At 42.1% G+C, this 26017-nt stretch overlaps 1 protein-coding gene across 1 annotated transcript in view; it reads left to right on the forward strand.

Moving 5' to 3' along the window:
• The window catches only part of RAMP3 (receptor activity modifying protein 3), a 259527-nt gene extending 234499 nt beyond the window's left edge, over positions 1–25028 (forward strand). Inside the window, exon 3 of the mRNA XM_040353331.1 lies at positions 24667–25028. Coding sequence (XP_040209265.1) covers positions 24667–24922 — 256 coding nt within the window. The 3' untranslated portion in view covers positions 24923–25028. The remainder of the gene's footprint in view (positions 1–24666) is intronic.
• The last annotated feature ends 989 nt before the right edge of the window (positions 25029–26017 follow it).

Here is a 26017-nt window from a genome sequence, read left to right on the forward strand (position 1 = left end):
GTAATGCCACCAAACCAAACCAAACAGGTGTACTTTTGCACTCGAGGGGCGCATGTCTGGGCGTATTTATGCCCTGGGTGTAAACAGTGGGCCTGCGTAACTCAGGAATAACGCCAGGCGTAGTTGTGCGCATGCGCAGAGGGGCGTGGGACATACGATCACGTGACGGCGCATGCGCCATCCGTTCGGCCCTTCATTTGCATGGGGTCACGGTTCATTTAAATGGATCACACCAACTTCCTTCCTACTTTGAATTACGCCGACTTACGCCGACGAATTTACGCTGTGCCGGTGCAAAAATGAACGCTTCTGATTCGAGAATACAGAGCTTGCCTCTCTAAGTTACGTCGACGTAACGCATCCGAGATTGGCTACGCCGGCATAATTATGCGCCGATCTATGAGAATCTGGGCCTAAGTACACATCTATAGCTAAAAAAACAAAAAGAAACGGAATATTTACAAAGAGCAGAACAGTTTCAGAGAGTGCATAGTTGCAGCATTATAAGGAATAAATACATAACAAAGCTAGAAAATCACAGGGGGACATTCCTTAGTGTACTAATGCAAACAATGAAAAGAGAAAAAACTGTTGGGTCTGAATACTTGTGTAAAGATAAAGTTTGTAAGCACAATTTGTTCACTTCCTCAGATTAGGGAAACTCCCAAGCACAGACCAAACATACTTCATTTAAATTTCTGTTAATATCACTTTACTTTTGCTGACCCACATTTTACATATAACATTTGAAGAAGGGTTGCCTTACTGATTTTCAAAGCACTGAAAAAGCTTTTCAAAGATAGACTGAATGTCCTCTGAAGTAACACAGGCACTAAACACATGCAGAAAAAAATAATCTTTTTTTTTTTTTTAAACTATGAGCCCCAGGAGTATTTAGTCATAATGCTTTAGTATGCATTGCATATTAGCACATTATGGCACGTTCGCCCGTCAAACGATCCCCTCTGGTCACTAATCCTTCCACCCTATCCTGGTCTTCTTTTCAGGTTTGGACTGTTCGACCACTTGGTTGTTGGGGCCATGATGATATCACTCCTGTGCATATGCACAGGAGCCACATCATCACGGCACTGAGCTGTGTCCTAAATGTATACTAAGCTGTGCATAAAAAGAAAAGCACTTACAATAGAAGTCATAAAAATAAAAATCCTACCTGTTTGGGTTTTATGTGTTCTGTCCAGGTTCAATTCCACTTTAAAGCTAAGCTCTGGGCAGAAATATTATGACATTTGTGTAAAGGTGCTTCCTTACTTTAAGAGCCCTTTCACACTGGGGTGGGCATTGACGCTAAAATGCTGCTAGTTTTAGTGGCGCTTTACCATCATTTTAGCGTCTCTATTTGGGTGATTTTAACCCCCGCTAGCGGCCGAGCAAATGGTTAAATCTGCCTGTGTAGCACTGCTGCCGAGGTGCTTTGCAGGTGCTTTGGCAGCGGTGCCCATTCATTTCAATGGGCAGGACCGGTGTATACTTCGCTCCTTCACCGCTCCAAAGATGCTGTTTGCAGGACATTTTTTAACATCCTGCCAGCGCAGCACCCCAGTGTGAAAGCACTCTGGCTTTCACACTGGGACTGCAGGGGAGGTGTTTTTCAGGCGCTTTATAGGCGCTATTTTTAGCCCAAAAGCACCTTAAAAATGCCCCAGTGTGAAAGGGGTCTTAAAGCATTGCTTATTGATTTTGTATATACAGTAGTTAACCACTTGCCGACGGCGCACCGTCATTATACGTCCACAAGGTGGCTCTGCTGGGCGAGAGCACGTAATATGACGTCCTCTCTCCCAGCCGCCACTAGAGGTGCGCGCCCCCCGCGCGCCCCCGACTCCCGTGCGTGTGCCCGGCGGGCGCGATCGCCGCCGGGCACACGCGATCGCTCGGTACAGAGCGGGGACCGGGAGCTGTGTGTGTAAACACACAGCTCCCGGTCCTGTCAGCAGGGGAAATGCTGATCTTTGGTTCATACAATGTATGAACCGAGGATCAGTGTTTCCCCTAGTGAGGCCACCCCCCCCACAGTAAGAACACACCCAGGCATACTTAACCCCTTCCCCGCCCCCTAGTGTTAACCCCTTCACTGCCAGTGGCATTTTTATAGTAATCCAATGCATTTTTATAGCACTGATCGCTATAAAAATGCCAATGGTCCCAAAAATATGTCAAAAGTGTCCGAAGTGTCCGCCATAATGTCGCAGTACCGTAAAAAAAAATCGCTGATCGCCGCCATTACTAGTAAAAAAAAATATAATAAAAATGACATAAAAATACCCCCTATTTTGTAAACGCTATAACTTTTGCGCAAACCAATCAATAAACGCCTATTGCGATTTTTTTTTACGAAAAATATGTAGAAGAAAACGTATCGGCCTAAACTGAGGAAAAAAAAAGTTTTTTATATATTTTTGGGGGATATTTATTATAGCAAAATGTAAAAAATATTCATTTTTTTTCAAAATTGTCGCTCTATTTTTGTTAATAGCGCAAAAACTAAAAACCGCAGAGGTGATCAAATACCACCAAAAGAAAGCTCTATTTGTGGGAAAAAAAGGACTCCAATTTTGTTTGGGAGCCACGTCGCACGACCGCGCAATTGTCTGTTAAAGCGACGCAGTCCCGAATCGCAAAAAGTACTCTGGTCTTTGGGCAGCAATATGGTCCGGGGGGTAAGTGGTTAATCAGGTACTGAGAAATCAACACTTAACCTATTTATTGAAAGGCCATTGTTCCCCTAATTTCTGTGTTGTAAGATGGCCGCTATGACCTCAGTCTTGTAACTTACCCACTGTAATCGTGGAAGAACCCAGGAGTGTAAGACTCCCAGTCTGAACCGCCCTTGATAAATGCATCATTTAACTGACAGGTCAGTCTCTCCCACACAATCTCACCTACATGCGTGGACATTCATTTACAGTACATGCTGGGAACCGTGGTTTGAAAGACAGAAATGAAAGCAAACAGATGACATTGCTGCTTTTTAGATTCCTTCTCACAGTGCCCAGACATAAGGGAAAAATTCAGAATGCACCAATGAAGTCATTGAATACAGGCATACCCCACGTTTAAGTACACAATGGGGGTTTATTTACTAAACCTGGAAAGCGCAAAATCAGGCTCACTGCATAGAAACCAATGAGCTTCCAGGTGTTATTACCACAGCTTAATTGTACAAGCTGGGGTTAGAAGCTCATTGGTTTCTATGCATTGTGTACTTAAAAATTGGGTATGCCTGTACTGAAAGGTGAATTTTGCCATAACTATTAAACTGTAAGTAAATAAGATTTTAAGAATGAGATGAGCAATGTCAGTCTACATATTTCTCTATATACATGTCTCGTTTAAGCGTTTGAAAATAAAACCCTGAATCTCCGTTGAATGAATCAAATGCATATTATCTGTGATTTCATCAATAAATCACAAACAATGACATTTATGACATCTTTTTGGTCCTCCGAGCACTTTTAGCTTTTGCGCAAGACATTGACAGGTTGAAATAGTATTTTTTTCTGACACTTACTATATCATTCATTGTTTTGCATATCTTTCCAAAGGCAACGAAAGTGCACCAACATTGCTGATGTCAATGACGTTGCATGTGTTTTAGATAAGGTGAAAACAATTTCTTATGCTTTTCTGCATTTTTTTCCCCCTCACACTTCTGAGCATTAGAATCAGCATCATCATGTTTCCTTCAATGCCTATGACAGAAAAGAATGATATCCATTCAGTCCTACGCTAAACAGAAGTAGGACAAAGCAGTAGGGAAAGTAGAGTGTATACATTTAATATAATTTCACAAAGTACTTCTACCACGAGTCTGTAAACAGGAGTTGGATCTTGGCCTCTAAATTTACTGCAGCCTATAGTACAAACCCGAATACCATTAGGCAATCATATCCAGAGCTTTTTTTCTCAGAAAATAGGTGCAGGAACTCAACCACGACCCCGTTCAGATTTCACAAACAGTAGAAGGGTCTCAAAGGGGCATTAAATACCAGGAGTGCAGAGTTCAGTGGGTTACATACAGAGTGCAGAGCTGTCACTTGTAAACACAGAAATCCGACTTTTGTGTTTACAAGTGATTGTGGTGAGCAGGCACCAAAGGGTCTGAGCCAGAGGTGGTGGAACTGAGTTCCCCCAAGTTCCCCCTGAAAAAAAGCCTTGATCATATCAAATTACCAACACTTACTGACCTTAGTTTTGGAATGACCACATTAATTGTCTCAGAAAGAAGGTTTGATTTCCCAAAAACTAAAAATTCTGTAGTTTTGACTTTATACAAATGGAATGCATACCTCTGGATATACTGTATGAAAATTTGCTATATAACTGAAACATCCGTCAATCTTACATCTGTCTTCTTCAGATTTTAGAGATGTGGCAGATTGTCTAACAATAGCTTTTTGTTTTGCAGTTAAACTAGTCAATCTTGTCTCTTGATAATGATTTATTTCTGTGACAGAGCTTTCTTTGCGATCCATGTATTAACCACTCCAGCCCCGGACCATATTGCTGGTCAATGACCGGGCCACTTTTTGCGATTCGGCACTGCGTCGCTTTAACTGACAATTGTGCGGTCCTGCGACGTGGCTCCCAAACAAAATTGGCGTAATTTTTTCCCACAGATAGAGTTTTATTTTGGTGATATTTGATCACCTCTGCATTTTTTATTTTTTGCGCTATAAACAAAAATAGAGCGACAATTTTGAAAAAAAAAAATATTTTTTACTTTTTGCTGTAATAAATATCCCCAAAAATATATATATAAAAAAAAATTTCCTCAGTTTAGGCCAATACGTTCTCCTCTACATATTTTTCGTAAAAAAAATCGCAATAAGCGCCTCCTATTGGCTGCATAGCAAGATGAAGTATAGCTACGTGATCTAGCGCAGCAGAGCAGACCTATATACAGCGGCTGGTCGGCAAGTAGTTAAATGAGAAACGTTTGTCTTTTAAAGATGTGAGAAAAGTGGGATAAGTACAGCGTAGTGTAGCTAAAATGTAAAACAGAAAAATCTGCAAAAAGGACAAGCTGGCCAAACATGGGTAAAAATTCAGCATGTTCAGCAGAGACCAGCCAATTTTTGATCCATGTCTGGCCACTATGGTTGATCTACTAATGGTCTGATAATATTAGGTTTTCAGTGATTGAAAAAGCAAAGAAATGCTGTAGGAGTTTTTTTCATTTGTTGCTCTTATTTTTTTCTTAACACATAACAGTAAAAATAACACATAAAATAGAAGAACGGAATTTTAAAAAGTGTATTGTCTCTTTAATTGTTTTTTACTCTGAATTTACTATTTTACTTATATGTGATAGTGTGACCTATGATCTGCATATATAATTAGTTAAAGGAACCTTACATGATCTAGAATCATTTGACTTGACCTTTTTGTATAAGACATAGAACGTTTTGGGGCTTTTCTAAATCACTACTCAAATGGGCTCCACTAACTTCAATCAAAGATGATAATGTCATTGGTTTCTAGGACCCTAATGGAAAGGAGGTCTTTGGCTGTTATGGTACACCATAGAAACCAATGATGCATAAAAATAAAAAAATAAACAGTGCAAGGTCCCCCCTAAAAATACATACCAGACCCTTATCCTTGATGATGGTCTGGTATGGGTTTTAATAGGGACCCCATGCAAAAAAAAAACAGCATGCGGTCACCGAAAATCTATAGCAGACCCAAGGGCCTCCTTCACACAGGTTTACTTAAAGCGGGGGTTCACCCCAAAAAATTTTTTAACATGACATTCAGCCGAGTTGCCAGAATGACAATCGGCTGTTTTTTTTATTTCATTGCCGTACATACCGTATTTTCACCGCCGCTTCCAGGTATGTAATCTGCGGGACTGGGCATTCCTAATTGATTGACATCCTTCCGACCGGCGCATACAGCGTGTCACGAGTTGCCGAAAGAAGCCGAACGTCGGTGCGCAGGCGCCATATAGAGCCGACTCGCAGTCCGGCTTCTTTTGGCAACTCGTGACGCGCTGTATGCGCCGGTTGGAAGGATGTCAATCAATTAGGAACGCCCAGTCCCACAGATTACATACCCGGAAGCAGCGGTGAAAATACGGTATGTACGGCACTGAAATAAAAAAACAGCCGATTCTCATTCTGACAACTCGGCTGAATGTCATGTTAAAATTTTTTTTTAAGTGTACACCTGTGTGAGGAGCGTGTTTTGCCTTCAGAGGTTGCACAGATGCTCTATTTATCTGCAGCAGCTGCATGGACACAGCTACTGCTACTAATTTAACATCCATGTGGGTGCAGGTACACGTCCCCAAACTCAGACAGTGTGGGTTTGGGGACATGCAATGACTTTGTTACTTTTGTGGTGTGTTTATGTACATTGTAATTTTTTGGGGAATAAGTAACCAGAGGTACTATGTCTCCCTTACTAATTCATGTAGGGGTAATGGATATCTGGGGGTCCCCTTATCTGTCTGTCCTACTTATTCAAACATCCATACGGCCAAGCATTTAACTACTATAATACTACTATAATACCAGGCCCTTTTACCCCCTTCCTGCCCAGGCCAATTTCCAACTTTCAGCGCTGTTACACTTGTGGTAATGCAATACTGTACCATTATGAAAGTTGTATCTTTTTTTTTTTACACAAATAGAGCTTTCTTTTGGTTGTATTTAATCACCAAAAAAAGCAAAAAAGACATACTGGTTATAAAATTTTGTAATTAAATAATCTTTCTTCATAAATTTAGGCCAAAAATGTATTTTGCTACATTTTGTTGGTGAAAATAACCCAAATCAGTGTATATTAGTTAGTTTGTAGGAAAATTAAAGAATCCACAGATTATGGTATATAACTGAAAATCAATAAATCCTGATGTACTGTCGGCCTATCTCATTTCTTAAGGCCTGAATATACAAGGACAGTACAAATGACCCCTTTTTGGAAAGTAAACAGTTCGGGCACGCTGTGATAAATGTCCCGCTCCTCCTCCTCCTAGACTCGCTTGTGTGATAGAGCCAGTGTTCTGTCTATCACACTAGCTGGTCTAGGAGGAGGAGGGCGGGACATTTATCACAGCGTGCCAGAACTGTTACCAACACTGTGAGCTTCATGACACAGCGGGATTGTGACACAGCGGGACCGTTACAGCTGTTTGGCACAGTAAGGAGAAAGGCTGTGAGGTGCTCACGATGGTGAGGGAGGGGGGCTTGCGATGATGAGGGGGGCTGATGATGAAGAAATGATGATGGTGGGGGGGGGCTGATGATGATGTAATGATGATGGTGGTGGGGGGAGCTGATGATGATGAAATGATGATGGTGGGGGGGCCTGATTATGATAAAATGATGATGTAATGATGATGATGATGGTGGGGGGGGGGGCTTGCAATGAGGGTCTGATGTAATGATGAAGGTGGGGGGGGGGGGGCTGAAATGAGGGGCTTGCAATGGTGAGGGGGGTTGCAATGAGGGTCTGATGATGGTGAGGGGAGCTTGCAAAGGTGAGGGGGGGTTGCAATGAGGGTCTGATGATGGTGAGGGGGGGCTTGCAAAGGTGAGGGGGGGGTTGCAATGAGAGGCTGATGATGATGATGTAATGATGATTGGGGGGGCTTGCAATGATCTTGATCGGCTTGCAATTAATGATTGTGAGGGGGGCTTGCAATGAGGGGCTTACAATGATGATAGCAAGGGGGGGCTTGCAATGAGGGGATGATGATGATGCAATGATGATGGTGAGGTGGGGGGGCTTGCAATGATCATGATCGGTTTGCAATTAATGATTGTGAGGGGGGCTTGCAATGAGGGGCTTATAATTATGAAGGGGGAGGGTTGCAATGATCGTGAGGGGCTTGCAATGGTGAGGGGGGGGGGGCTTGAAATGATGGCTTGAATTTGAAATGGTGTTGAGGGGGGGCTTGCAATGATGGTCTGAAATGACAGTGAGGGTGGGCTTGCAATGATGGCTTGAAATGACAGTGAGGGTGGGCTCAAAATATATATGTGCAGTGTGCATAGAAAATTTTTCATAGTTTTTTTTTTATATTCTGGCCCTCTAACGGTCTGAGGGACAGTGAACCGGCCCCCTGTTTAAAAAGTTTGAAGACCCCTTATCTACAGCCTCTAGTAAGTTGTTTACGCAATCAAGTGCCCCTGCGATTTTAACTATGTAGGCCATACCATAAGTGTGCTCAAAGATTGTATGGAGGAACATGTTAGAAATATAAGAAAAGGATACGATAAGCATTTTCTATCAATACACTTCAGGGATGTTCATAATCAGAGCACAACAGGAATGCAGTTATGGGGCATAGAACCACCTAAACGCCACTGGAGAGGTTCAAAATTCATAAGAGAAATAAGCAAATGCAAATCTTGGTGGATACATGTTTGTATTTAAAAAAAATTTACACGAATAGAGCTTTCTTTTGGTGGTATTTAATCACCAAAAAAAGCAAAGACATACAATTATGAAAAAAAAAACAGTTTTTCCTATTTCTGGTTATAACATTTTGCAAATAAATAATCTTTCTTCATAAATTTAGGCCAAAATGTATTCTGCTACATTTTGTTGGTGAAAACAACCCAAATCAGTGTATATTAGTCCACAGATTATGGTATATAACTGAAAATCAATAAATGCTGATGTACTATCGGCCTATCTAATTTCTTAAGGCCTGAAAACACAAGGACAGTACAAATACCCCCAAATGACCCATTTTTGGAAAGTAGACGGTATTTAGTAAGAGGCATGGTGAGTTTTTTGGTAAAATTAAGAAATAAAAAAAATACACACTGTCACCAGTGCAGTACAGTGTTATCATATAATGGGTGTGGTGATGATCAAGGTCACTGATTGGTGACAGTATGTAACAAAAAATATATATATATATATTTTTTTTTTACATTTTTTTATTACACTTAAAAAAAAAAGAAATATGAATTTTACCCAATTGTCCGATGGACACAGTTGTGACAAATCACGCAGCAGCGCAGCTCTGCACAAGGCACGATCCGGGAGGATGTCATATGATGTCCATTCAGATCAACAAATGTACCACACAGCCATCATTTGACTATAGGCTGGACAGGAGTGGCAGTTAAAGACGATTACCCTGTCCTTGTTTAACATGGGGACAAGGTGCTTTGCCAGAGGGGCCCTCCTCAAATTGGGAGCACGTGGCCTGATATGGTCCCAGAGGGGGGTTGCACACTCGCTGCTCCACCTTTCCTGGTCATTCAGGCTGCATGCGTCAAATAAAGTCTGGTGTGAGAAAACTGAGAAAAACTATAAAACATGCAAAACTGAAAACTGCAAGTATAGTGCCTGAGCTGAGAATCCATTAGGAAATATTAAAATTCTAATCAATATTTTTAATCTTAAATATTACGTTGAACTTGTAAAGTTAATCAATTAACTTTTGGCACATTTTCGATCATCATTAGGTTTTTTGAGATCTGCGAGCAAAACAAAATACGAAGAGGTTGACATCACTTATTGGAAGACATGCAGTATTATAAAATTTGCATACTGAAATTTATCATTGACTTTTTAAAAAATATTATGCTCCCCATAGGAATTCCCCTGAAAAATGTGTTCAGTGGTTTTAGTTAGGGAAAACTCAAAAAAAGTTTTTTTTCTATTTAATTATTTTAGACATTTGGATAACTACAGTTCTTGCCTTATAGCTGCTTTCTATTATTATTATTTTTTTAAATCTTTACTGTTTCTGTTTAGTTGATTCAAAATTGATTCAAAATTAAAGATATCCCTTTGAACCCGTGCCTATAAAAATGTATAGTGTTTCTTGAGGAAAGATGTATACATGTGCATGAATAATTAGAGATGGACCGAACGACTCCCTGTTTGGTTCACACCAGAACTCTAGAACATTGCGGACACGTGCAACAAACCACTTTGAAGTCTATGAGACCCAAACAGGAAAAATCAAAAGTCCCCATTTTGAAGGCGTACATGCATGTTATTGCCCATAAAAGGGCATGGGTGCCCGGGTGCTGTCCTGGGGGACATGTACCAATGCAAAAAAAAACTTTAAAAAGGGGATTCTTAAAGGAGCAGTGATTAATGATGCTTAAAGTGAAGCAATAAAAATGAAAAATTCCTTTTAAAATAGTGCTTGGGGGGGTTCCTTTAGTCTGTAAAGTGGTGTATCTGTACAATATATAGAACCTGCTGCAGCAAAACTGACATTTATAAAGAAATAAATTAATTTAAATAGATTTTCCCTAAAAAGCGCTCTTTATTTAGTAAACAATAGCTTGGGGCCACAATTTGTGCAGAAAAATATTTTTTTTTAGGATAAATTTTGGTGTCTCATTGGCAGACTTTGGATGGAAATAACAACATTTTGCAGCACAGTGAGCAAGCCTTATGTGAAGGAGCCAAATTATAGTACATTCAGGCCAAGATTAACAAGTCTGGTGTCTCTTTTGTAGACTTTGGACTTTGGATAGAAGCAACAAGTGTGGAAAATTGGTCTTTGGTTGTTGTTGGTGTCCTCACCCCGTAACCTTCTAGAGGAATGCCGCGTACACACGATCGGTCAAACCGATGAGAACGGTCTGATGGACCGTTTTCATCGGACCAAACCGATTGTGTGTGGGCCCCATCGGTTATTTATCCATAGGTTAAAAAAAAGCAATCTTGTTTTAAATTTAACCGATGGATACCTAACCGATAGAACAAAGCTGATCATTTGTAGGCACGTCCATCGGTTAAAAATCCAGGCATGCTCAGAATTAAAGAAAAGAAGAGGTACAGCGCAAATTCTAGTGTATAGAAATTCTGATGTGATACCAAAAAATTCCTGGCGTGACACAAATAAGTGAAGGTGACACAAAATTGTAAGGTCAATTGCTATGCATCACTGAAACTAAACAATTGACTAAAAATAAAAATGCACGTGAAAAACAAAAATAACTTGTAAATGAAAACAATATATGAATGTGTATAAAGTCTGTGAATGAATGAGATTGTGCAAGCAAAAAAGACTACAGGTGAGGTATTAGTCCATATGCTCCCAGATATCTTAAAGAAAACTTCTTTAAAAGAGTGAACTTCACAGCGAATGTCTTCAGAGAAAAGGATAGTACAGGGCTGACACAACCTTCCACCAAGGCACACCTGAGTGACAAAACAATGCCCTTACCAGATGTGGAGACCACAACGGTGGTCAGACTGGACCCGGGTATATTTAGAGTCACCCAAATGACTGTATGTAGCACACTGGATCTGCTTCAAGCTATTTCCCATCGGTCAGAACGGATGAATGGCTCAGATGCAAAAAGAAAAGAAAAGGGCCCATAGTGCAACTTTGCAAAACAATTTAATGATCAAAGTAAAATATTGCACTTACAGATAGGTGGAGAATCATAAGCCCAATAAGGTGCACAAAGTGCGGTTTCAAAAGCTGGATATCGGCGTCCTCTATGGCTTCCCCTTCCTGGGTCAGTTCAGGTTAGCGTGAAAAACGTCAGAATGCAGGCCACGCCTATGCATTTCGTCATACGTGACGTCGTCTGGGACTGGCTGCTGCTTCCATGTGCTCACGCATGCCCTTATATATAGTGTCTGCGCCATTTTGAGTGAGGGAAAACTAGTAAGGGCAAAAATACTGACCAGAAAGGGATCAAAAATTAAAACTAGAAATGGGTGACATCTTGTGGCTAAAAAGGCAAATTGCACCTAAGAATATACCATAGATGACTACCAGTGCCATCTTGTGGCGAAAAAGCATATTACATGAAGGAATATACCAATGATGTATATAAGATAAAACTGATGAACCAAGAAAGGGTAATGCGAAGGGAACGCCGAGAAAAGAGTATATGTACAATCTAATATAACATATGGGTACACAAGCTTTTAATATTTGTTAGTTAAAAGGCTAAAATATAAAATTTATTTAAAAAATATATTTAAAAAAGAACATATAAAAGAAAGGGGACGTTATATATATATATATATATATATATATATATATATATATATATATATATATATATATATATATATATATATATATATATATATCTATCTATCTCCAGTGAAAGAAGCCTATGCATTATTCAAGAAACAGTTAATGTCCCAGTCTACATTAAGGCCGTGCGGTATGTAAGATTGCATATTGTAAATCCATTGAGTTTCAATCTTGGAAATGGCGCGAACTTTGTTTGTGCCTCTCCAATGGGGGGTTAATTTTTCAATCGGTAAAAACATTGTACCCTCTACCTTTTTGTTGTGGTATTTGGCATAGTGTTTTGAGAGATTATGCTTAGGAAAACCCCGCCTAATATTCCCCACATGTTCCTCCATCCTAACATGTGCCGCTCTTTTGGTCCTGCCAATGTATTGTTTAGCACAAGGGCACTGAATGAGATAAATAACGTACTCACTGGTGCAGGTGATAAAAGAGTCAATAGGATATGATATCTGCGTCTGACTCGATTGAAACGATTCAATCTTACGTCCCTGAAGCTGGTTGATTTCATCAGAGAGAAGCCTTTTGAGTTCAGTGAGGTAGTCATCCTTATTGAGGATGACCACACCCCCACCCTTATCTGCAGGGCGAATCACTATGTCGTTCCGTTCACAAATGGATTTGATGTTACTTTGGAAATCCTTATTGTTTCTGAAACGCGGCACCTTAAGAGCGGTAATGTCCTTCAGTACTAGCTCCTTAAAGGTTTGAATAGAAGGTGCAGTGAAACAGGGGGGATTAAAGGTTGATGCATTAGAAAGATTAGTATGCTTAATTGAAGCCATACCATCTTCTAAGGGTAAAGGTGTGGAAATTGGGTGTATCACCCCTGTACTGCGTGTTACTGACTCTCCCAATGGGATTTAACATAAAATGTCTTTTAATGTTCATCTTTCTGATGAATTTATGGGCATCGATGAATGTCTCAAACTTGTTCAGTTTCCTAGGTGGTGCGAATTTTAAACCTTGACTTAATACTGATTGCTCACCCTTTGAAAGTTGTACTGAACTTAAATTGAAGACCCCATCAATTTTTATTGTTTCCTTTTTTTTGTGGCTTGGGCCCTCCTGCCCCCTCTGTTGCCTCTCCTGCGTTTGGTCCTCTTTTGGGTCGAAAGTTGGCCGGAGGAAAAAAACGAGGTTCATCTCTTCCATTTGTCTGCCATGGGGCACTCTGCTGTTCATCTCTATACCGAGTGGCATGTTCGACATATTGGTTAGGATGTCTGGAAATAACCGATTCAACCTCTGGACGGTCATCACGATAGTGCGATAAGGGAGCGAATCTGTTATAAGTAGGGACTGAGCTGGTTCTAGGGGTATGGTCATTATGATAATGACCATACTGGCTCAAAGGGATCTCCCTCCCATACTCGAAATCCTGATGATGGAAATACGGGGGGGGGGATGGTAATTCCTCTGTTCCACATATCCCCAGCCTGGTGAATCACTGCGATGATGGTCTTTTGCTCGCAATGGTCTTCCCTTAGGGAGGCGGTTGTTATATTGACCCTCAGACCAGTTCCCCTGATCTGCAGTTTTAATGAATTTCCCTTTATTTTTATTATTCTTAACTTTGGGTTTTACTGCCGTATAACCCAATGGGGTATTACTTGGGCCTTCCCTCGGAGTGTTAACACTCGATGGTTGTGAGGGAATAGAGGGACGACCCCTGTCTGAGGGGGGTTGTTCATTGTTGCTGACTGAAGCGGAGATCTGGGCATTCTCTGCTTCCATTTCCTCTATAATGGTCGCTTGCCATCTAAAGACCATGTTAGTATAGTCTGTGAAATCTCGATTGTATTTTTTCTTTTTCTTTAGCTTCTGATCAAGGTCTTCTTTCTCAAGAAATCCTTTAAGTTGTTCAGATTTCTGTTTGTAGGTTTCTTGATCCTTATGAGGGACGAGCTTATCTTTTAGTACGCCTATCTCATCATTAAGAAATTTTAATTTATTACGTTTCTTGCTCAATAGAAATTGCAAAAATTTAATTCCTGTTTCGTTAAAGTAGGAATACCACCCGGCTAGGTCTGACTCTCCCTTCTGCGGGCTGACTTCCCATCTCAAACTGCGTGGGACCAATTTAAGTGCTACATATTGTTCTAAATAGGCTATGTCCCAATTTGTGTGCAATTCAGACACTAAGAGGTTTTTGAGTCTAACAAAAACACCACCTAGCTCATCTTGAGAATCCATAACACCATTGAAAACACCCTCTGTAATACAATCGAGATTTCACAGACTATACTAACAACATGGTCTTTAGATGGCAAGCGACCATTATAGAGGAAATGGAAGCAGAGAATGCCCAGATCTCCGCTTCAGTCAGCAACAATGAACAACCCCCCTCAGACAGGGGTCGTCCCTCTATTCCCTCACAACCATCGAGTGTTAACACTCCGAGGGAAGGCCCAAGTAATACCCCATTGGGTTATACGGCAGTAAAACCCAAAGTTAAGAATAATAAAAATAAAGGGAAATTCATTAAAACTGCAGATCAGGGGAACTGGTCTGAGGGTCAATATAACAACCGCCTCCCTAAGGGAAGACCATTGCGAGCAAAAGACCATCATCGCAGTGATTCACCAGGCTGGGGATATGTGGAACAGAGGAATTACCATCCCCCCCCGTATTTCCATCATCAGGATTTCGAGTATGGGAGGGAGATCCCTTTGAGCCAGTATGGTCATTATCATAATGACCATACCCCTAGAACCAGCTCAGTCTCTACTTATAACAGATTCGCTCCCTTATCGCACTATCGTGATGACCGTCCAGAGGTTGAATTGGTTATTTCCAGACATCCTAACCAATATGTCGAACATGCCACTCGGTATAGAGATGAACAGCAGAGTGCCCCATGGCAGACAAATGGAAGAGATGAACCTCGTTTTTTTCCTCCGGCCAACTTTCGACCCAAAAGAGGACCAAACGCAGGAGAGGCAACAGAGGGGGCAGGAGGGCCCAAGCCAAAAAAAAGGAAACAATAAAAATTGATGGGGTCTTCAATTTAAGTTCAGTACAACTTTCAAAGGGTGAGCAATCAGTATTAAGTCAAGGTTTAAAATTCGCACCACCTAGGAAACTGAACAAGTTTGAGACATTCATCGATGACCATAAATTCATCAGAAAGATGAACATTAAAAGACATTTTATGTTAAATCCCATTGGGAGAGTCAGTAACACTGCATCAAGCAGTCCAGGGGTGATACACCCAATTTCCACACCTTTACCCTTAGAAGATGGTATGGCTTCAATTAAGCATACTAATCTTTCTAATGCATCAACCTTTAATCCCCCCGGTTTCACTGCACCTTCTATTCAAACCTTTAAGGAGCTAGTACTGAAGGACATTACCGCTCTTAAGGTGCCGCGTTTCAGAAACAATAAGGATTTCCAAAGTAACATCAAATCCATTTGTGAACGGAACAACATAGTGATTCGCCCTGCAGATAAGGGTGGGGGTGTGGTCATCCTCAATAAGGATGACTACCTCACTGAACTCAAAAGGCTTCTCTCTGATGACACCACCTATAGCCGTCTCGCTTGCAATCCCACGGTTAAATATAAAAAGGCTTTATCCGAATTAATCAACGAAGGATTTTCTTTGGGAATACTGAATAAAAAAGAGGAAGGCATATTTGATTCCATCTGCCCCAAGGGTTCCAGTCATATACTATTTGCCAAAAGTACACAAAAGTTTGGTAAACCCTCCGGGTCGGCCCATCATAAGTGGCATAGATTCCGTGACGGCAAGGATCGGGAAGTATATTGATGAGTTTCTCCAGCCCTTGGTTATCCATACCCCATCTTATCTCAGAGATACCACCCAGGTTATCAAATTGCTGGCTGATTTTCACTGGAAGGAGGGTTATATCTTAGTGACAGCTGATGTCACTTCTCTCTATACTATTATTTCACATCAACATGGATTAGAGGCAATACGTTTTCATTTGCAGCAGGATAATTCTTTGTCAGTTTTACAGAAAGATTTTATCAATTTAATTATTTTCGCAACAACTCATAACTATTTTTGGTTTGAGGGTGACTACTTCCTCCAAAAGTGCGGCGTGGCTATGGGGGCTAAATTTGCCCCCAGCCTCGGCAATCTTTTCATGGCATATTGGGAGAGAGAGGTCATATACTTACAACCCCCAAAAGAGCTCCGTCTTTGGAAAAGGTATATCGACGATGTCCTGCTTATCTGGGAGGGAGATTCTAGTTCTTTAGAATATTTCCTTTCCCAGCTTAACAGTAACAATAAGGGCATCTGCTTGAAACATGAAGCCAGTTGTACTGATATACATTTCCTAGATCTGAATATTGTGGTCAAGAATGGAATAATAACGACCAATACCCACTTTAAGGAGACGGACCGGAATAGTTTTATCCCTCTTACGAGTTGCCATCACCCTACCTGGCTTAGTGCTGTACCGAAAGGACAGTTCCAGAGATTAAGGAGGAATTGTACAAATACATCAGAGTACAAACTACAAGCATCACTTCTCAAAACCAGATTTCTGGAGAAAGGTTATAAGGCAACTGACATCGACGAGACTATCAAGAAAGTTGAGGATATGGATAGAAACAAGATGCTGGAAAATATTGGAAGACCCAAAAAAGCTTTAGATAGTAGATTTGGATGTTCCATGATCACTGTTTTTTCCAATCAATACTTTTCAGTTAAGAAAATCTTTAACAAATACTGGAATATTTTAAAAAATGACAAAGTGTTGGGTCCAGTACTTCCAGATAAACCTGTTATTATGTTTAGGGGAGCACCATCCCTCAGACACAAACTGGCTCCGAACGTGGTTAATCCTCCTAACACAATTTCATTTTTCCAGACCATGAAAGGGTTCTTCCCCTGTAAGAAATGCAATATTTGCAAAATCAACCAGCTTCAGGGACGTAAGATTGAATCGTTTCAATCGAGTCAGACGCAGATATCATATCCTATTGACTCTTTTATCACCTGCACCAGTGAGTACGTTATTTATCTCATTCAGTGCCCTTGTGCTAAACAATACATTGGCAGGACCAAAAGAGCGGCACATGTTAGGATGGAGGAACATGTGGGGAATATTAGGCGGGGTTTTCCTAAGCATAATCTCTCAAAACACTATGCCAAATACCACAACAAAAAGGTAGAGGGTACAATGTTTTTACCGATTGAAAAATTAACCCCCCATTGGAGAGGCACGAACAAAGTTCGGGCCATTTCCAAGATTGAAACTCAATGGATTTACAATATGCAATCTTACATACCGCACGGCCTTAATGTAGACTGGGACATTAACTGTTTCTTGAATAATGCATAGGCTTCTTTCACTGGAGATATATATATATATATATATATATATATATATATATATATATATATATATATATATATATATATATATATATATATATATATATATATATATATATATATATATATATATAACGTCCCCTTTCTTTTATATGTTCTTTTTTAAATATATTTTTTAAATAAATTTTATATTTTAGCCTTTTAACTAACAAATATTAAAAGCTTGTGTACCCATATGTTATATTAGATTGTACATACAGTAGGTGAACCCGATTTTGTGTCAATCTCGCTCTCTTTCTCAGCGAGATTCAGCACCTACGAGCCCCATCGCGGGAGCCAGCGCCAAGCTGGCTTGCCGCGATGGAGACAGAGCCGTCATAGAAGCGACGGGAGATCCGACTTGGATTCCCGCCAATTCTACACGTGTGCGGCGTTTGTTATGAATCCTGAAGGGGAAGTCCCCGCCGGATTTTTAATAAAAATCCGGCATGGGTCCCCCCCTCAGGAGCATACCGGGCCCTTAGGTCTGTTATGGGTTGTAAGGAGAGCCCCACTACGCCGGAAAAAACGGCGTAGGGGGTCCCCCTACAATCCATACCAGACCCGTATCCAAAGCACGCTACCCGGCCAGCCAGGAAGGGAGTGGGGACGAGCGAGCGCCCCCCCCCTCCTGAGCCGTACCAGGCTGCATGCCCTCAACATGGGGGGGTTGGGTGCTCTGGGGCAGGGGGGCGCACTGCGGCCCCCCCACCTCAGAGCACCCTGTCCCCATGTTGATGAGGACAGGGCCCCTTCCCGACAACCCTGGCCGTTGGTTGTCGGGGTATGCGGGCGGGAGGCTTATCGGAATCTGGGAGCCCCCTTTAATAAGGGGGCCCCCAGATACCGGCCCCCCACCCTAAGTGAATGAGTATGGGGTACATCGTACCCCTACCCATTCACCTGCAAGAAAAGTGGTAAAAACACAAATAAACCACACAGTGTATTAAAATATTATATTTTTCTGCTCCGGAGGCCGCCCCCTGTCTTCTTTATTAGCTCTTTTACCAGGGGGGGCTTCTTCTTTGACGTCTTCGGGTGGGTGGGGGCCGCCGTCTGGTTCTCTTCCACCGCCGGGGGGGGTGGCTTTTAAAAAAGCCCCCACCCCCCCGGCGGGTTTCCTCCGGCGTCTTCGGCGGGTCTCTTCTTCTTCCGCTATCCCGACGGGTCTTCTCCGCTATCCGGGGGGTCTCGCCGCTCTCCGCTGTTGACTCGTCGCACCCCGGTTCTTCGTCTCGCAGTCCGGTCACTTCTTCCGTGCTGTACGTCTTCTTCCGCGCTGTGACGTCATGTTCTTCACTTCTCTTCTTCTCCCGATGTTGACGCGCCGGTCCTCCTCGCTGAAATGACGGATGCGCGCCTTGCATCGGACCTATATAGGCCTCACAGTCCCATCATGCTCTGTACCTACCCACGTGGTAGGTATCACATGGGTAGGTACAGAGCATGATGGGACTGTGAGGCCTATATAGGTCCGATGCAAGGCGCGCATCCGTCATTTCAGCGAGGAGGACCGGCGAGTCAACATCGGGAGAAGGAGAGAAGTGAAGAACATGACGTCACAGCACGGAAGAAGAACTCATCACAGCACGGAAGGAGAAGACGTAGAGCACGGAAGAAGACACCGGACAGCGAGACGAAGAACCGGGGTGCGCCGAGTCAACAACGGAGAGCGGCGAAGACAGAAGGAGAACCCCGGAGAGTTGAGAAGACCCGTCGGGATAGCGGAAGAAGAGCCCCGCCGAAGACGCCGGAGGAAACCCGCCGGGGGGGTGGGGGCTTTTTTAAAAGCCACCCCCCCCCGGCGGTGGAAGAGAACCAGACGGCGGCCCCCACCCACCCGAAGACGTCAAAGAAGAAGCCCCCCCTGGTAAAAGAGCTAATAAAGAAGACAGGGGGCGGCCTCCGGAGCAGAAAAATAAAATATTTTAATACACTGTGTGGTTTATTTGTGTTTTTACCACTTTTCTTGCAGGTGAATGGGTAGGGGTACGATGTACCCCATACTCATTCACTTAGGGTGGGGGGCCGGTATCTGGGGGCCCCCTTATTAAAGGGGGCTCCCAGATTCCGATAAGCCTCCCGCCCGCATACCCCGACAACCAACGGCCAGGGTTGTCGGGAAGGGGCCCTGTCCTCATCAACATGGGGACAGGGTGCTCTGAGGTGGGGGGGCCGCAGTGCGCCCCCCTGCCCCAGAGCACCCAACCCCCCCATGTTGAGGGCATGCAGCCTGGTACGGCTCAGGAGGGGGGGGGCGCTCGCTCGTCCCCACTCCCTTCCTGGCTGGCCGGGTAGCGTGCTTTGGATACGGGTCTGGTATGGATTGTAGGGGGACCCCCTACGCCGTTTTTTTCGGCGTAGAGGGGGCTCTCCTTACAACCCATAACAGACCTAAGGGCCCGGTATGCTCCTGAGGGGGGGACCCATGCCGGATTTTTATTTAAAATCCGGCGGGGACTTCCCCCTCAGGATTCATAACAAACGCCGCACACGTGTAGAATTGGCGGGAATCCAAGTCGGATCTCCCGTCGCTTCTATGACGCGCTTGCTGGGATGTGCTGTCACTATTCCAGTGAGTGTGAGATGTCGGCGAGATCTCGGCACCCTGTCGCCGAGTATCAGCGCGACGCTGTCGTGCTGAAAGCACAATATCACAAACACCTACTGTATACTCTTTTCTCGGCGTTCCCTTCGCATTACCCTTTCTTGGTTCATCAGTTTTATCTTATATACATCATTGGTATACTCCTTCATGTAATATGCTTTTTCGCCACAAGATGGCACTGGTAGTCATCTATGGTATATTCTTAGGTGCAATTTGCCTTTTTAGCCACAAGATGTCACCCATTTCTAGTTTTAATTTTTGATCCCTTTCTGGTCAGTATTTTTGCCCTTACTAGTTTTCCCTCACTCAAAATGGCGCAGACACTATATATAAGGGCATGCGTGAGCACATGGAAGCAGCAGCCAGTCCCAGACGACGTCACGTATGACGAAATGCATAGGCGTGGCCTGCATTCTGACGTTTTTCACGCTAACCTGAACTGACCCAGGAAGGGGAAGCCATAGAGGACGCCGATATCCAGCTTTTGAAACCGCACTTTGTGCACCTTATTGGGCTTATGATTCTCCACCTATCTGTAAGTGCAATATTTTACTTTGATCATTAAATTGTTTTGCAAAGTTGCACTATGGGCCCTTTTCTTTTCTTTTTGCATCTGAGCCATTCATCCGTTCTGACCGATGGGAAATAGCTTGAAGCAGATCCAGTGTGCTACATACAGTCATTTGGGTGACTCTAAATATACCCGGGTCCAGTCTGACCACCGTTGTGGTCTCCACATCTGGTAAGGGCATTGTTTTGTCACTCAGGTGTGCCTTGGTGGAAGGTTGTGTCAGCCCTGTACTATCCTTTTCTCTGAAGACATTCGCTGTGAAGTTCACTCTTTTAAAGAAGTTTTCTTTAAGATATCTGGGAGCATATGGACTAATACCTCACCTGTAGTCTTTTTTGCTTGCACAATCTCATTCATTCACAGACTTTATACACATTCATATATTGTTTTCATTTACAAGTTATTTTTGTTTTTCACGTGCATTTTTATTTTTAGTCAATTGTTTAGTTTCAGTGATGCATAGCAATTGACCTTACAATTTTGTGTCACCTTCACTTATTTGTGTCACGCCAGGAATTTTTTGGTATCACATCAGAATTTCTATACACTAGAATTTGCGCTGTACCTCTTCTTTTCTTTATTTTGCTTAAATATTTGTATCTATATTTTTGGTACTAGCAGCATTTTCAATTTTTTGTTTAGCGCAGTGTTTTTCCCGTTTTTTTACAAGTTTTCCTTGATGCTCAGAATTAAGTTGACGCATGCTTGGAAGCATTGAACTTCGTTTTTTCAGCACGTCGTTGTGTTTTACGTCACCGCGTTCTGACACAATCGTTTTTTTAACCGATGGTGTGTAGGCACAACTGACCATCAGTCAGCTTTATCGGTTAACCGATGAAAACAGTCCATCAGACCGTTCTCATTGGTTTGACCGATCGTGTGTATGCGGCAGTAGACTTGTTGAAAGCAAAAAAACTGTCAAACCTTTGTGGAAAAAATGGTCTTTGGGTGTTGTTGGTGCCCTCACCCTGTAACCTTCTAGAGATAATCTTGATGAAAGCAAGAATTGGCCTTGCTGTAAAAAAAAATTAATTTGATGCACCTGTCAAACAGGTGCAGAAAAATTGGTCCTTGGGTGTCAATTGTGCCCATGAAACCTATACCAAAAAATTAATTCAATATAAAATCAACACCCAAGCTAGGGAGCCTAGACAGTCTTGCAGAGATTTGTGATCCCAATAACACTTAATGAGCGACATCGGCATCAAGGGCTTGATAGCTGCTTCTAATCCAGGATTTATACATTTTTACAAATGTCAGCCGTTCAACGGAGTCTGTGGACAGACATGCTCTTTCATCTGTTCACAAAACTTCTGGCTGTACTAAATGCCCGTTCGTAAAGCACATTGGATGCAGGGCAGCCCGCAGCTCAATTGCATGCTGGGCATGTTCGGGCCAGTGGTCTATTCTCATGACCCAGAAAAACAGTGGATCGTCCTCTGGAAGGCTCTCCATCTCTGTTTTCTTCCCTAGATAATCTTCCACAATATGATGCAGATGCTTCCGATGGCATCTTAAAGCTGACAGTCCAAGAATAAAAAAATTTGAAATGCATCACTGAGGCAGCCCACTTCTCATTTCCATGAGGCTGCAACCTTCCAGAACCTAGAAAGGCATTACATAAACTCTTCTTTAAGGTGGGCTGAATATATTTCATCCTCTGCTCCCTCTGTGAGGACAGGATGAGTTCTGAGACATTCTCCTTTTAACGGTGGTCAAGGAGCATTGCCAACCAATAATGATCCTTATCCTTTATGCCATGAATTATTGTGTCCTTTTACAGGCTTTGAGGAATAGGGGAGGCCATGCACCGCAAGTTTGCGGAGGCATGAGAAGCAGAGTCCTCAGTGTCACTGATTATTACAGTATCTGGAACTGCCTCCTCCCAGCCACATACTACTTCCAAGGTTTCTGGGGACTGAAAACTATCTCTTAAGGTTTGAGATGTCTTCCTCTGCTTCAATGCCTCCAAAACTGTCGTAATCCTCCTCCTCCCTCTCCTCTTGTGTGTTTTGTGGCTTTGCAAGAATGGTGTCTGTATGATGTGGGCCTTGAGAGGAAAGGAAGTGAGTGAGTGAGTAACTTATATAGCGCAGCACATGCAAACTAAATCGCCTCTGGGCCCTCGTTGTCCATTTCTCCTTTGTCCTCAGAAGGGATGGGTTTTGATCTTTCTCCTAAAGGCCAAGTGGTTCTCCTCCAACCGAATGCTGGTTGGTAAAGCGTTTCATAGTCTGAGGCCTTGGACCGCAAATCTTCTTTCTCCTTTGGACTTGTATCTGGCTTTGGGAATCTGAAGTAGATTTTGGTTGGTGGATCGCAGAATGCGATTGGGGTTGTGAGCTTTTAGTTTTTTGCATAGATATTGGGGGGCATTTCCTTGAATACCCTTATGCGTCAGACAGAGTGCTTTGAAAGTGATTCTGTCTTTTACTGGCAACCAATGAACAGATCTCGGTGAAGGTGAGATTGATTCTTATGTTTTTTTAGTCTAGCCGTCCTCCTCTTCCTCCTGCTGCTCTGTCTCGAGTGCCCTGTCCAGAATTCCATGCAGAGTCTGCTCCAGCAGGAACACAAGAGGGATTGTGTCACTAATGCGAGCACTGTTAGGGCTCACCATTGTTGTTGCCTCCTCAAAATGGTGACAGTACAGTGCATGCATCCTTTATCAGCAACCATTGGCATTGGGGAAAAAACTGAGATGCTCTGTGCCATACTCACACAGGTACTCATTGACGGCCCTCTGCTGCATGCGAAGCTGCTGCAGCATTGCCAAAGTTGAGTTTCACCTGGTGGGCATGTCACACATCAGGCAATTTACGGACAGGTTGAATTCCAGCTGAATTTCAGCCAACCGAACACTGGCTGTGTATGACTGCCTGAAATGGCTGCAGACTCTTTTGTCTGCTTTAGAAGATCTTGCAAACCTGGGTATTTGTTTAAGAAACGCTGCACCACCAAATTGAGGACATGTGCCAGGCATGGCACATGTGTCAACTTTCATAGGGCGGAGTGAAGGTTAGTGCCATTAACATACACCACCATTCCTGGCTCAAGCTTACGTGGCATGAACCACCTCTGGGCCTGCCCCTGCAGAGCTGAAAGAATCTCTGCTCCGGTGTGGCTCTTGTCCCCTAGACATATCCCCAAAGTAGTGACCATTAAAATTGATGCATACACGAAAAATATAAATGTAACAATATAGCAATATACTTATAATGCGCAATATATGTGCTAGTCTATTGCAAAACAACACAGTGTGACTCACAATAAGTACCATAACTATTCAAAAAAGTTCATGAAGTGAAAAATCAAACACAGTCCTGAATCTTGCTGTATTGCAAACATTATATGAGACACCCAGTGAGATCCTTCACCGATCAACCTAAATTAACTTACCAGTTAATGGCTCGTCTTATAGAACCAGCTACTGCACTTTTTACTGATCCTTTCAGGGATAGATAACTTCAAGGTGCTGGCTCTCAATACAATCCCCCATCAGTGGGTCCTCACATAGAGGTCCCAATGAGATATAGAGGTCAGGTAACAGGAAGGAAGACTCTCATAGCGTAAATCTGTAAAATACACAGGCTTTTATTAAAACAGATTAAAAACACTCACATGTGCATAGTGCCAGCCCGGCACTAGTCAACAATCAAACAGGCGAAGTTTGGGCCGAACCTTTGCTCAGCGCAAACTGTTTTCCTATCTCTAATGTTGATTTGCGTGAGCAGCAGAGGCTGTTCACTTTGAAAAGTGAATATTAACCAATAAAATTAATCTGAGTTTACTTCTATTACACGATCATGTGTTAGGTCTGTTTACATTTCCACAACGCATGGTCATTTCCTATTGTGTAGATAATGTGTATAAACATACATACATTGCTAGAAAGTATTTTCCATGTTTGTATTGCCAAATGCTACACCTCACCTTCTCTTTTGGATGTCTCTTAATTGCTGTTTCAATGTGAGCCCCTGTATGTTTTTACTCACTTTTTTATGCACCAATAAAGAAGCAACAAGGACGTTTGGAGTTGCCGGCTCTATTCTTTGTATTTATATTTACAGTATATTTTATAGCTCTCATTAATAAATGCATTCATTATTCTTCTCTTTTTTTTGCAGGCATTATGGCAGCTTTTCCAATTGTACAGAAATGACTGCGATGTATGCTGGATGCTTTTGGCCAAACACCTTGGCAGAGAGATTCATTACTGGAATACATAGACAATTTTTTTCAAACTGCACTTCGGACACAGTCACATGGGAAGATCCCCCAGATGACATTCTCACAACTCTTATTCTAGTTCCAGTTTTCTTGACAGCAGCAATGATCAGTCTAGTTGTTTGGTGCAGTAAAAGAGGTGACATTTTTGGATAAAAAAAAAAAAAATTCCTTGGGACTTGGAAAGAACTAGAATGAAGCTTCGATGGAAGAATATTTATCCTGAAACAATAACTACTAATAAAATGTACAGTGTCATTTTTATGTTTCTCACCAATTGCATATTTGCTTTTCTAACAGCTAGACAAACGTTTTGCAAAAAGGCCAAAATTGTTTTACAAATGCAGTAGGATAGTTACAGCTTTTTATTTGTTTATCTGTCTTGACCTTGGCATTCATTTATTTTGCATTTTTCTGCCATTTAAAAACAATTCCCCTATTTTTATATTGTAAAACCACTACTTCATATGTACAGATGGAGACTGTTGTACGTGTAAATTATTTTTAATCCCTTAGCAGTAAAAAAATAAAATAAAATCTTTATAACAGTGAATATACAAGGTCATAATCAGACAACCAAATTTAAGATATTAATATTAAACATTGTTCTAGTGTAGCAATTACTAACAAAGGCAAAATAAGTGCTTTGCATCATTTGCGTGTTTTATGTCTTAATAGAACTGTGAAAACTATGATATTCCAGAGTATAAATATTCTTTATTAGTACTTTCCTACCTTTTAGCTTGATGAATGTCCACTTATACCCCTTTAAACAACCTCATTGTTTCCAGAAAACTGTGTGCTGCAACTACAGTTACAATCACAGATGACAGAGCTGGAACAAGGTTTTCTGGCAAATGGCAAATATCATACAGGATCCACAGCTTTATTAATTAAACTAGTTAAATGTCAAGCTGGTTTCAGATTAATTTTAACACCCATTTTTAGAATTGATTACCAAAATGATACCATAATAATGGTAATTACATAAGAGTAAACAAATTCACTAAAATCGATATTTGGCCTGGATTTAGGCTGGGTTCACACCAGTTTTAGGCTGGGTTCACACCATCGCCACATTCGGCTCACAGCAGGGGTCCGATGAGTCCGGGTTCACCGTTTCAGGTCCGATTTCAGCCCAAATTTTAGGCTGAATTCAGAAATTAAACGGACCAAAAGACGCACAGTGTTTTTCTGCAAAACACACCAGACCTGCTGCAGAGATATGTGAACCGCCTCCTTAGAGAGCCA

The sequence above is a fragment of the Rana temporaria genome, chromosome 5 (genome assembly GCF_905171775.1).
Source record: "Rana temporaria chromosome 5, aRanTem1.1, whole genome shotgun sequence".
Lineage (NCBI taxonomy): Eukaryota > Metazoa > Chordata > Amphibia > Anura > Ranidae > Rana > Rana temporaria.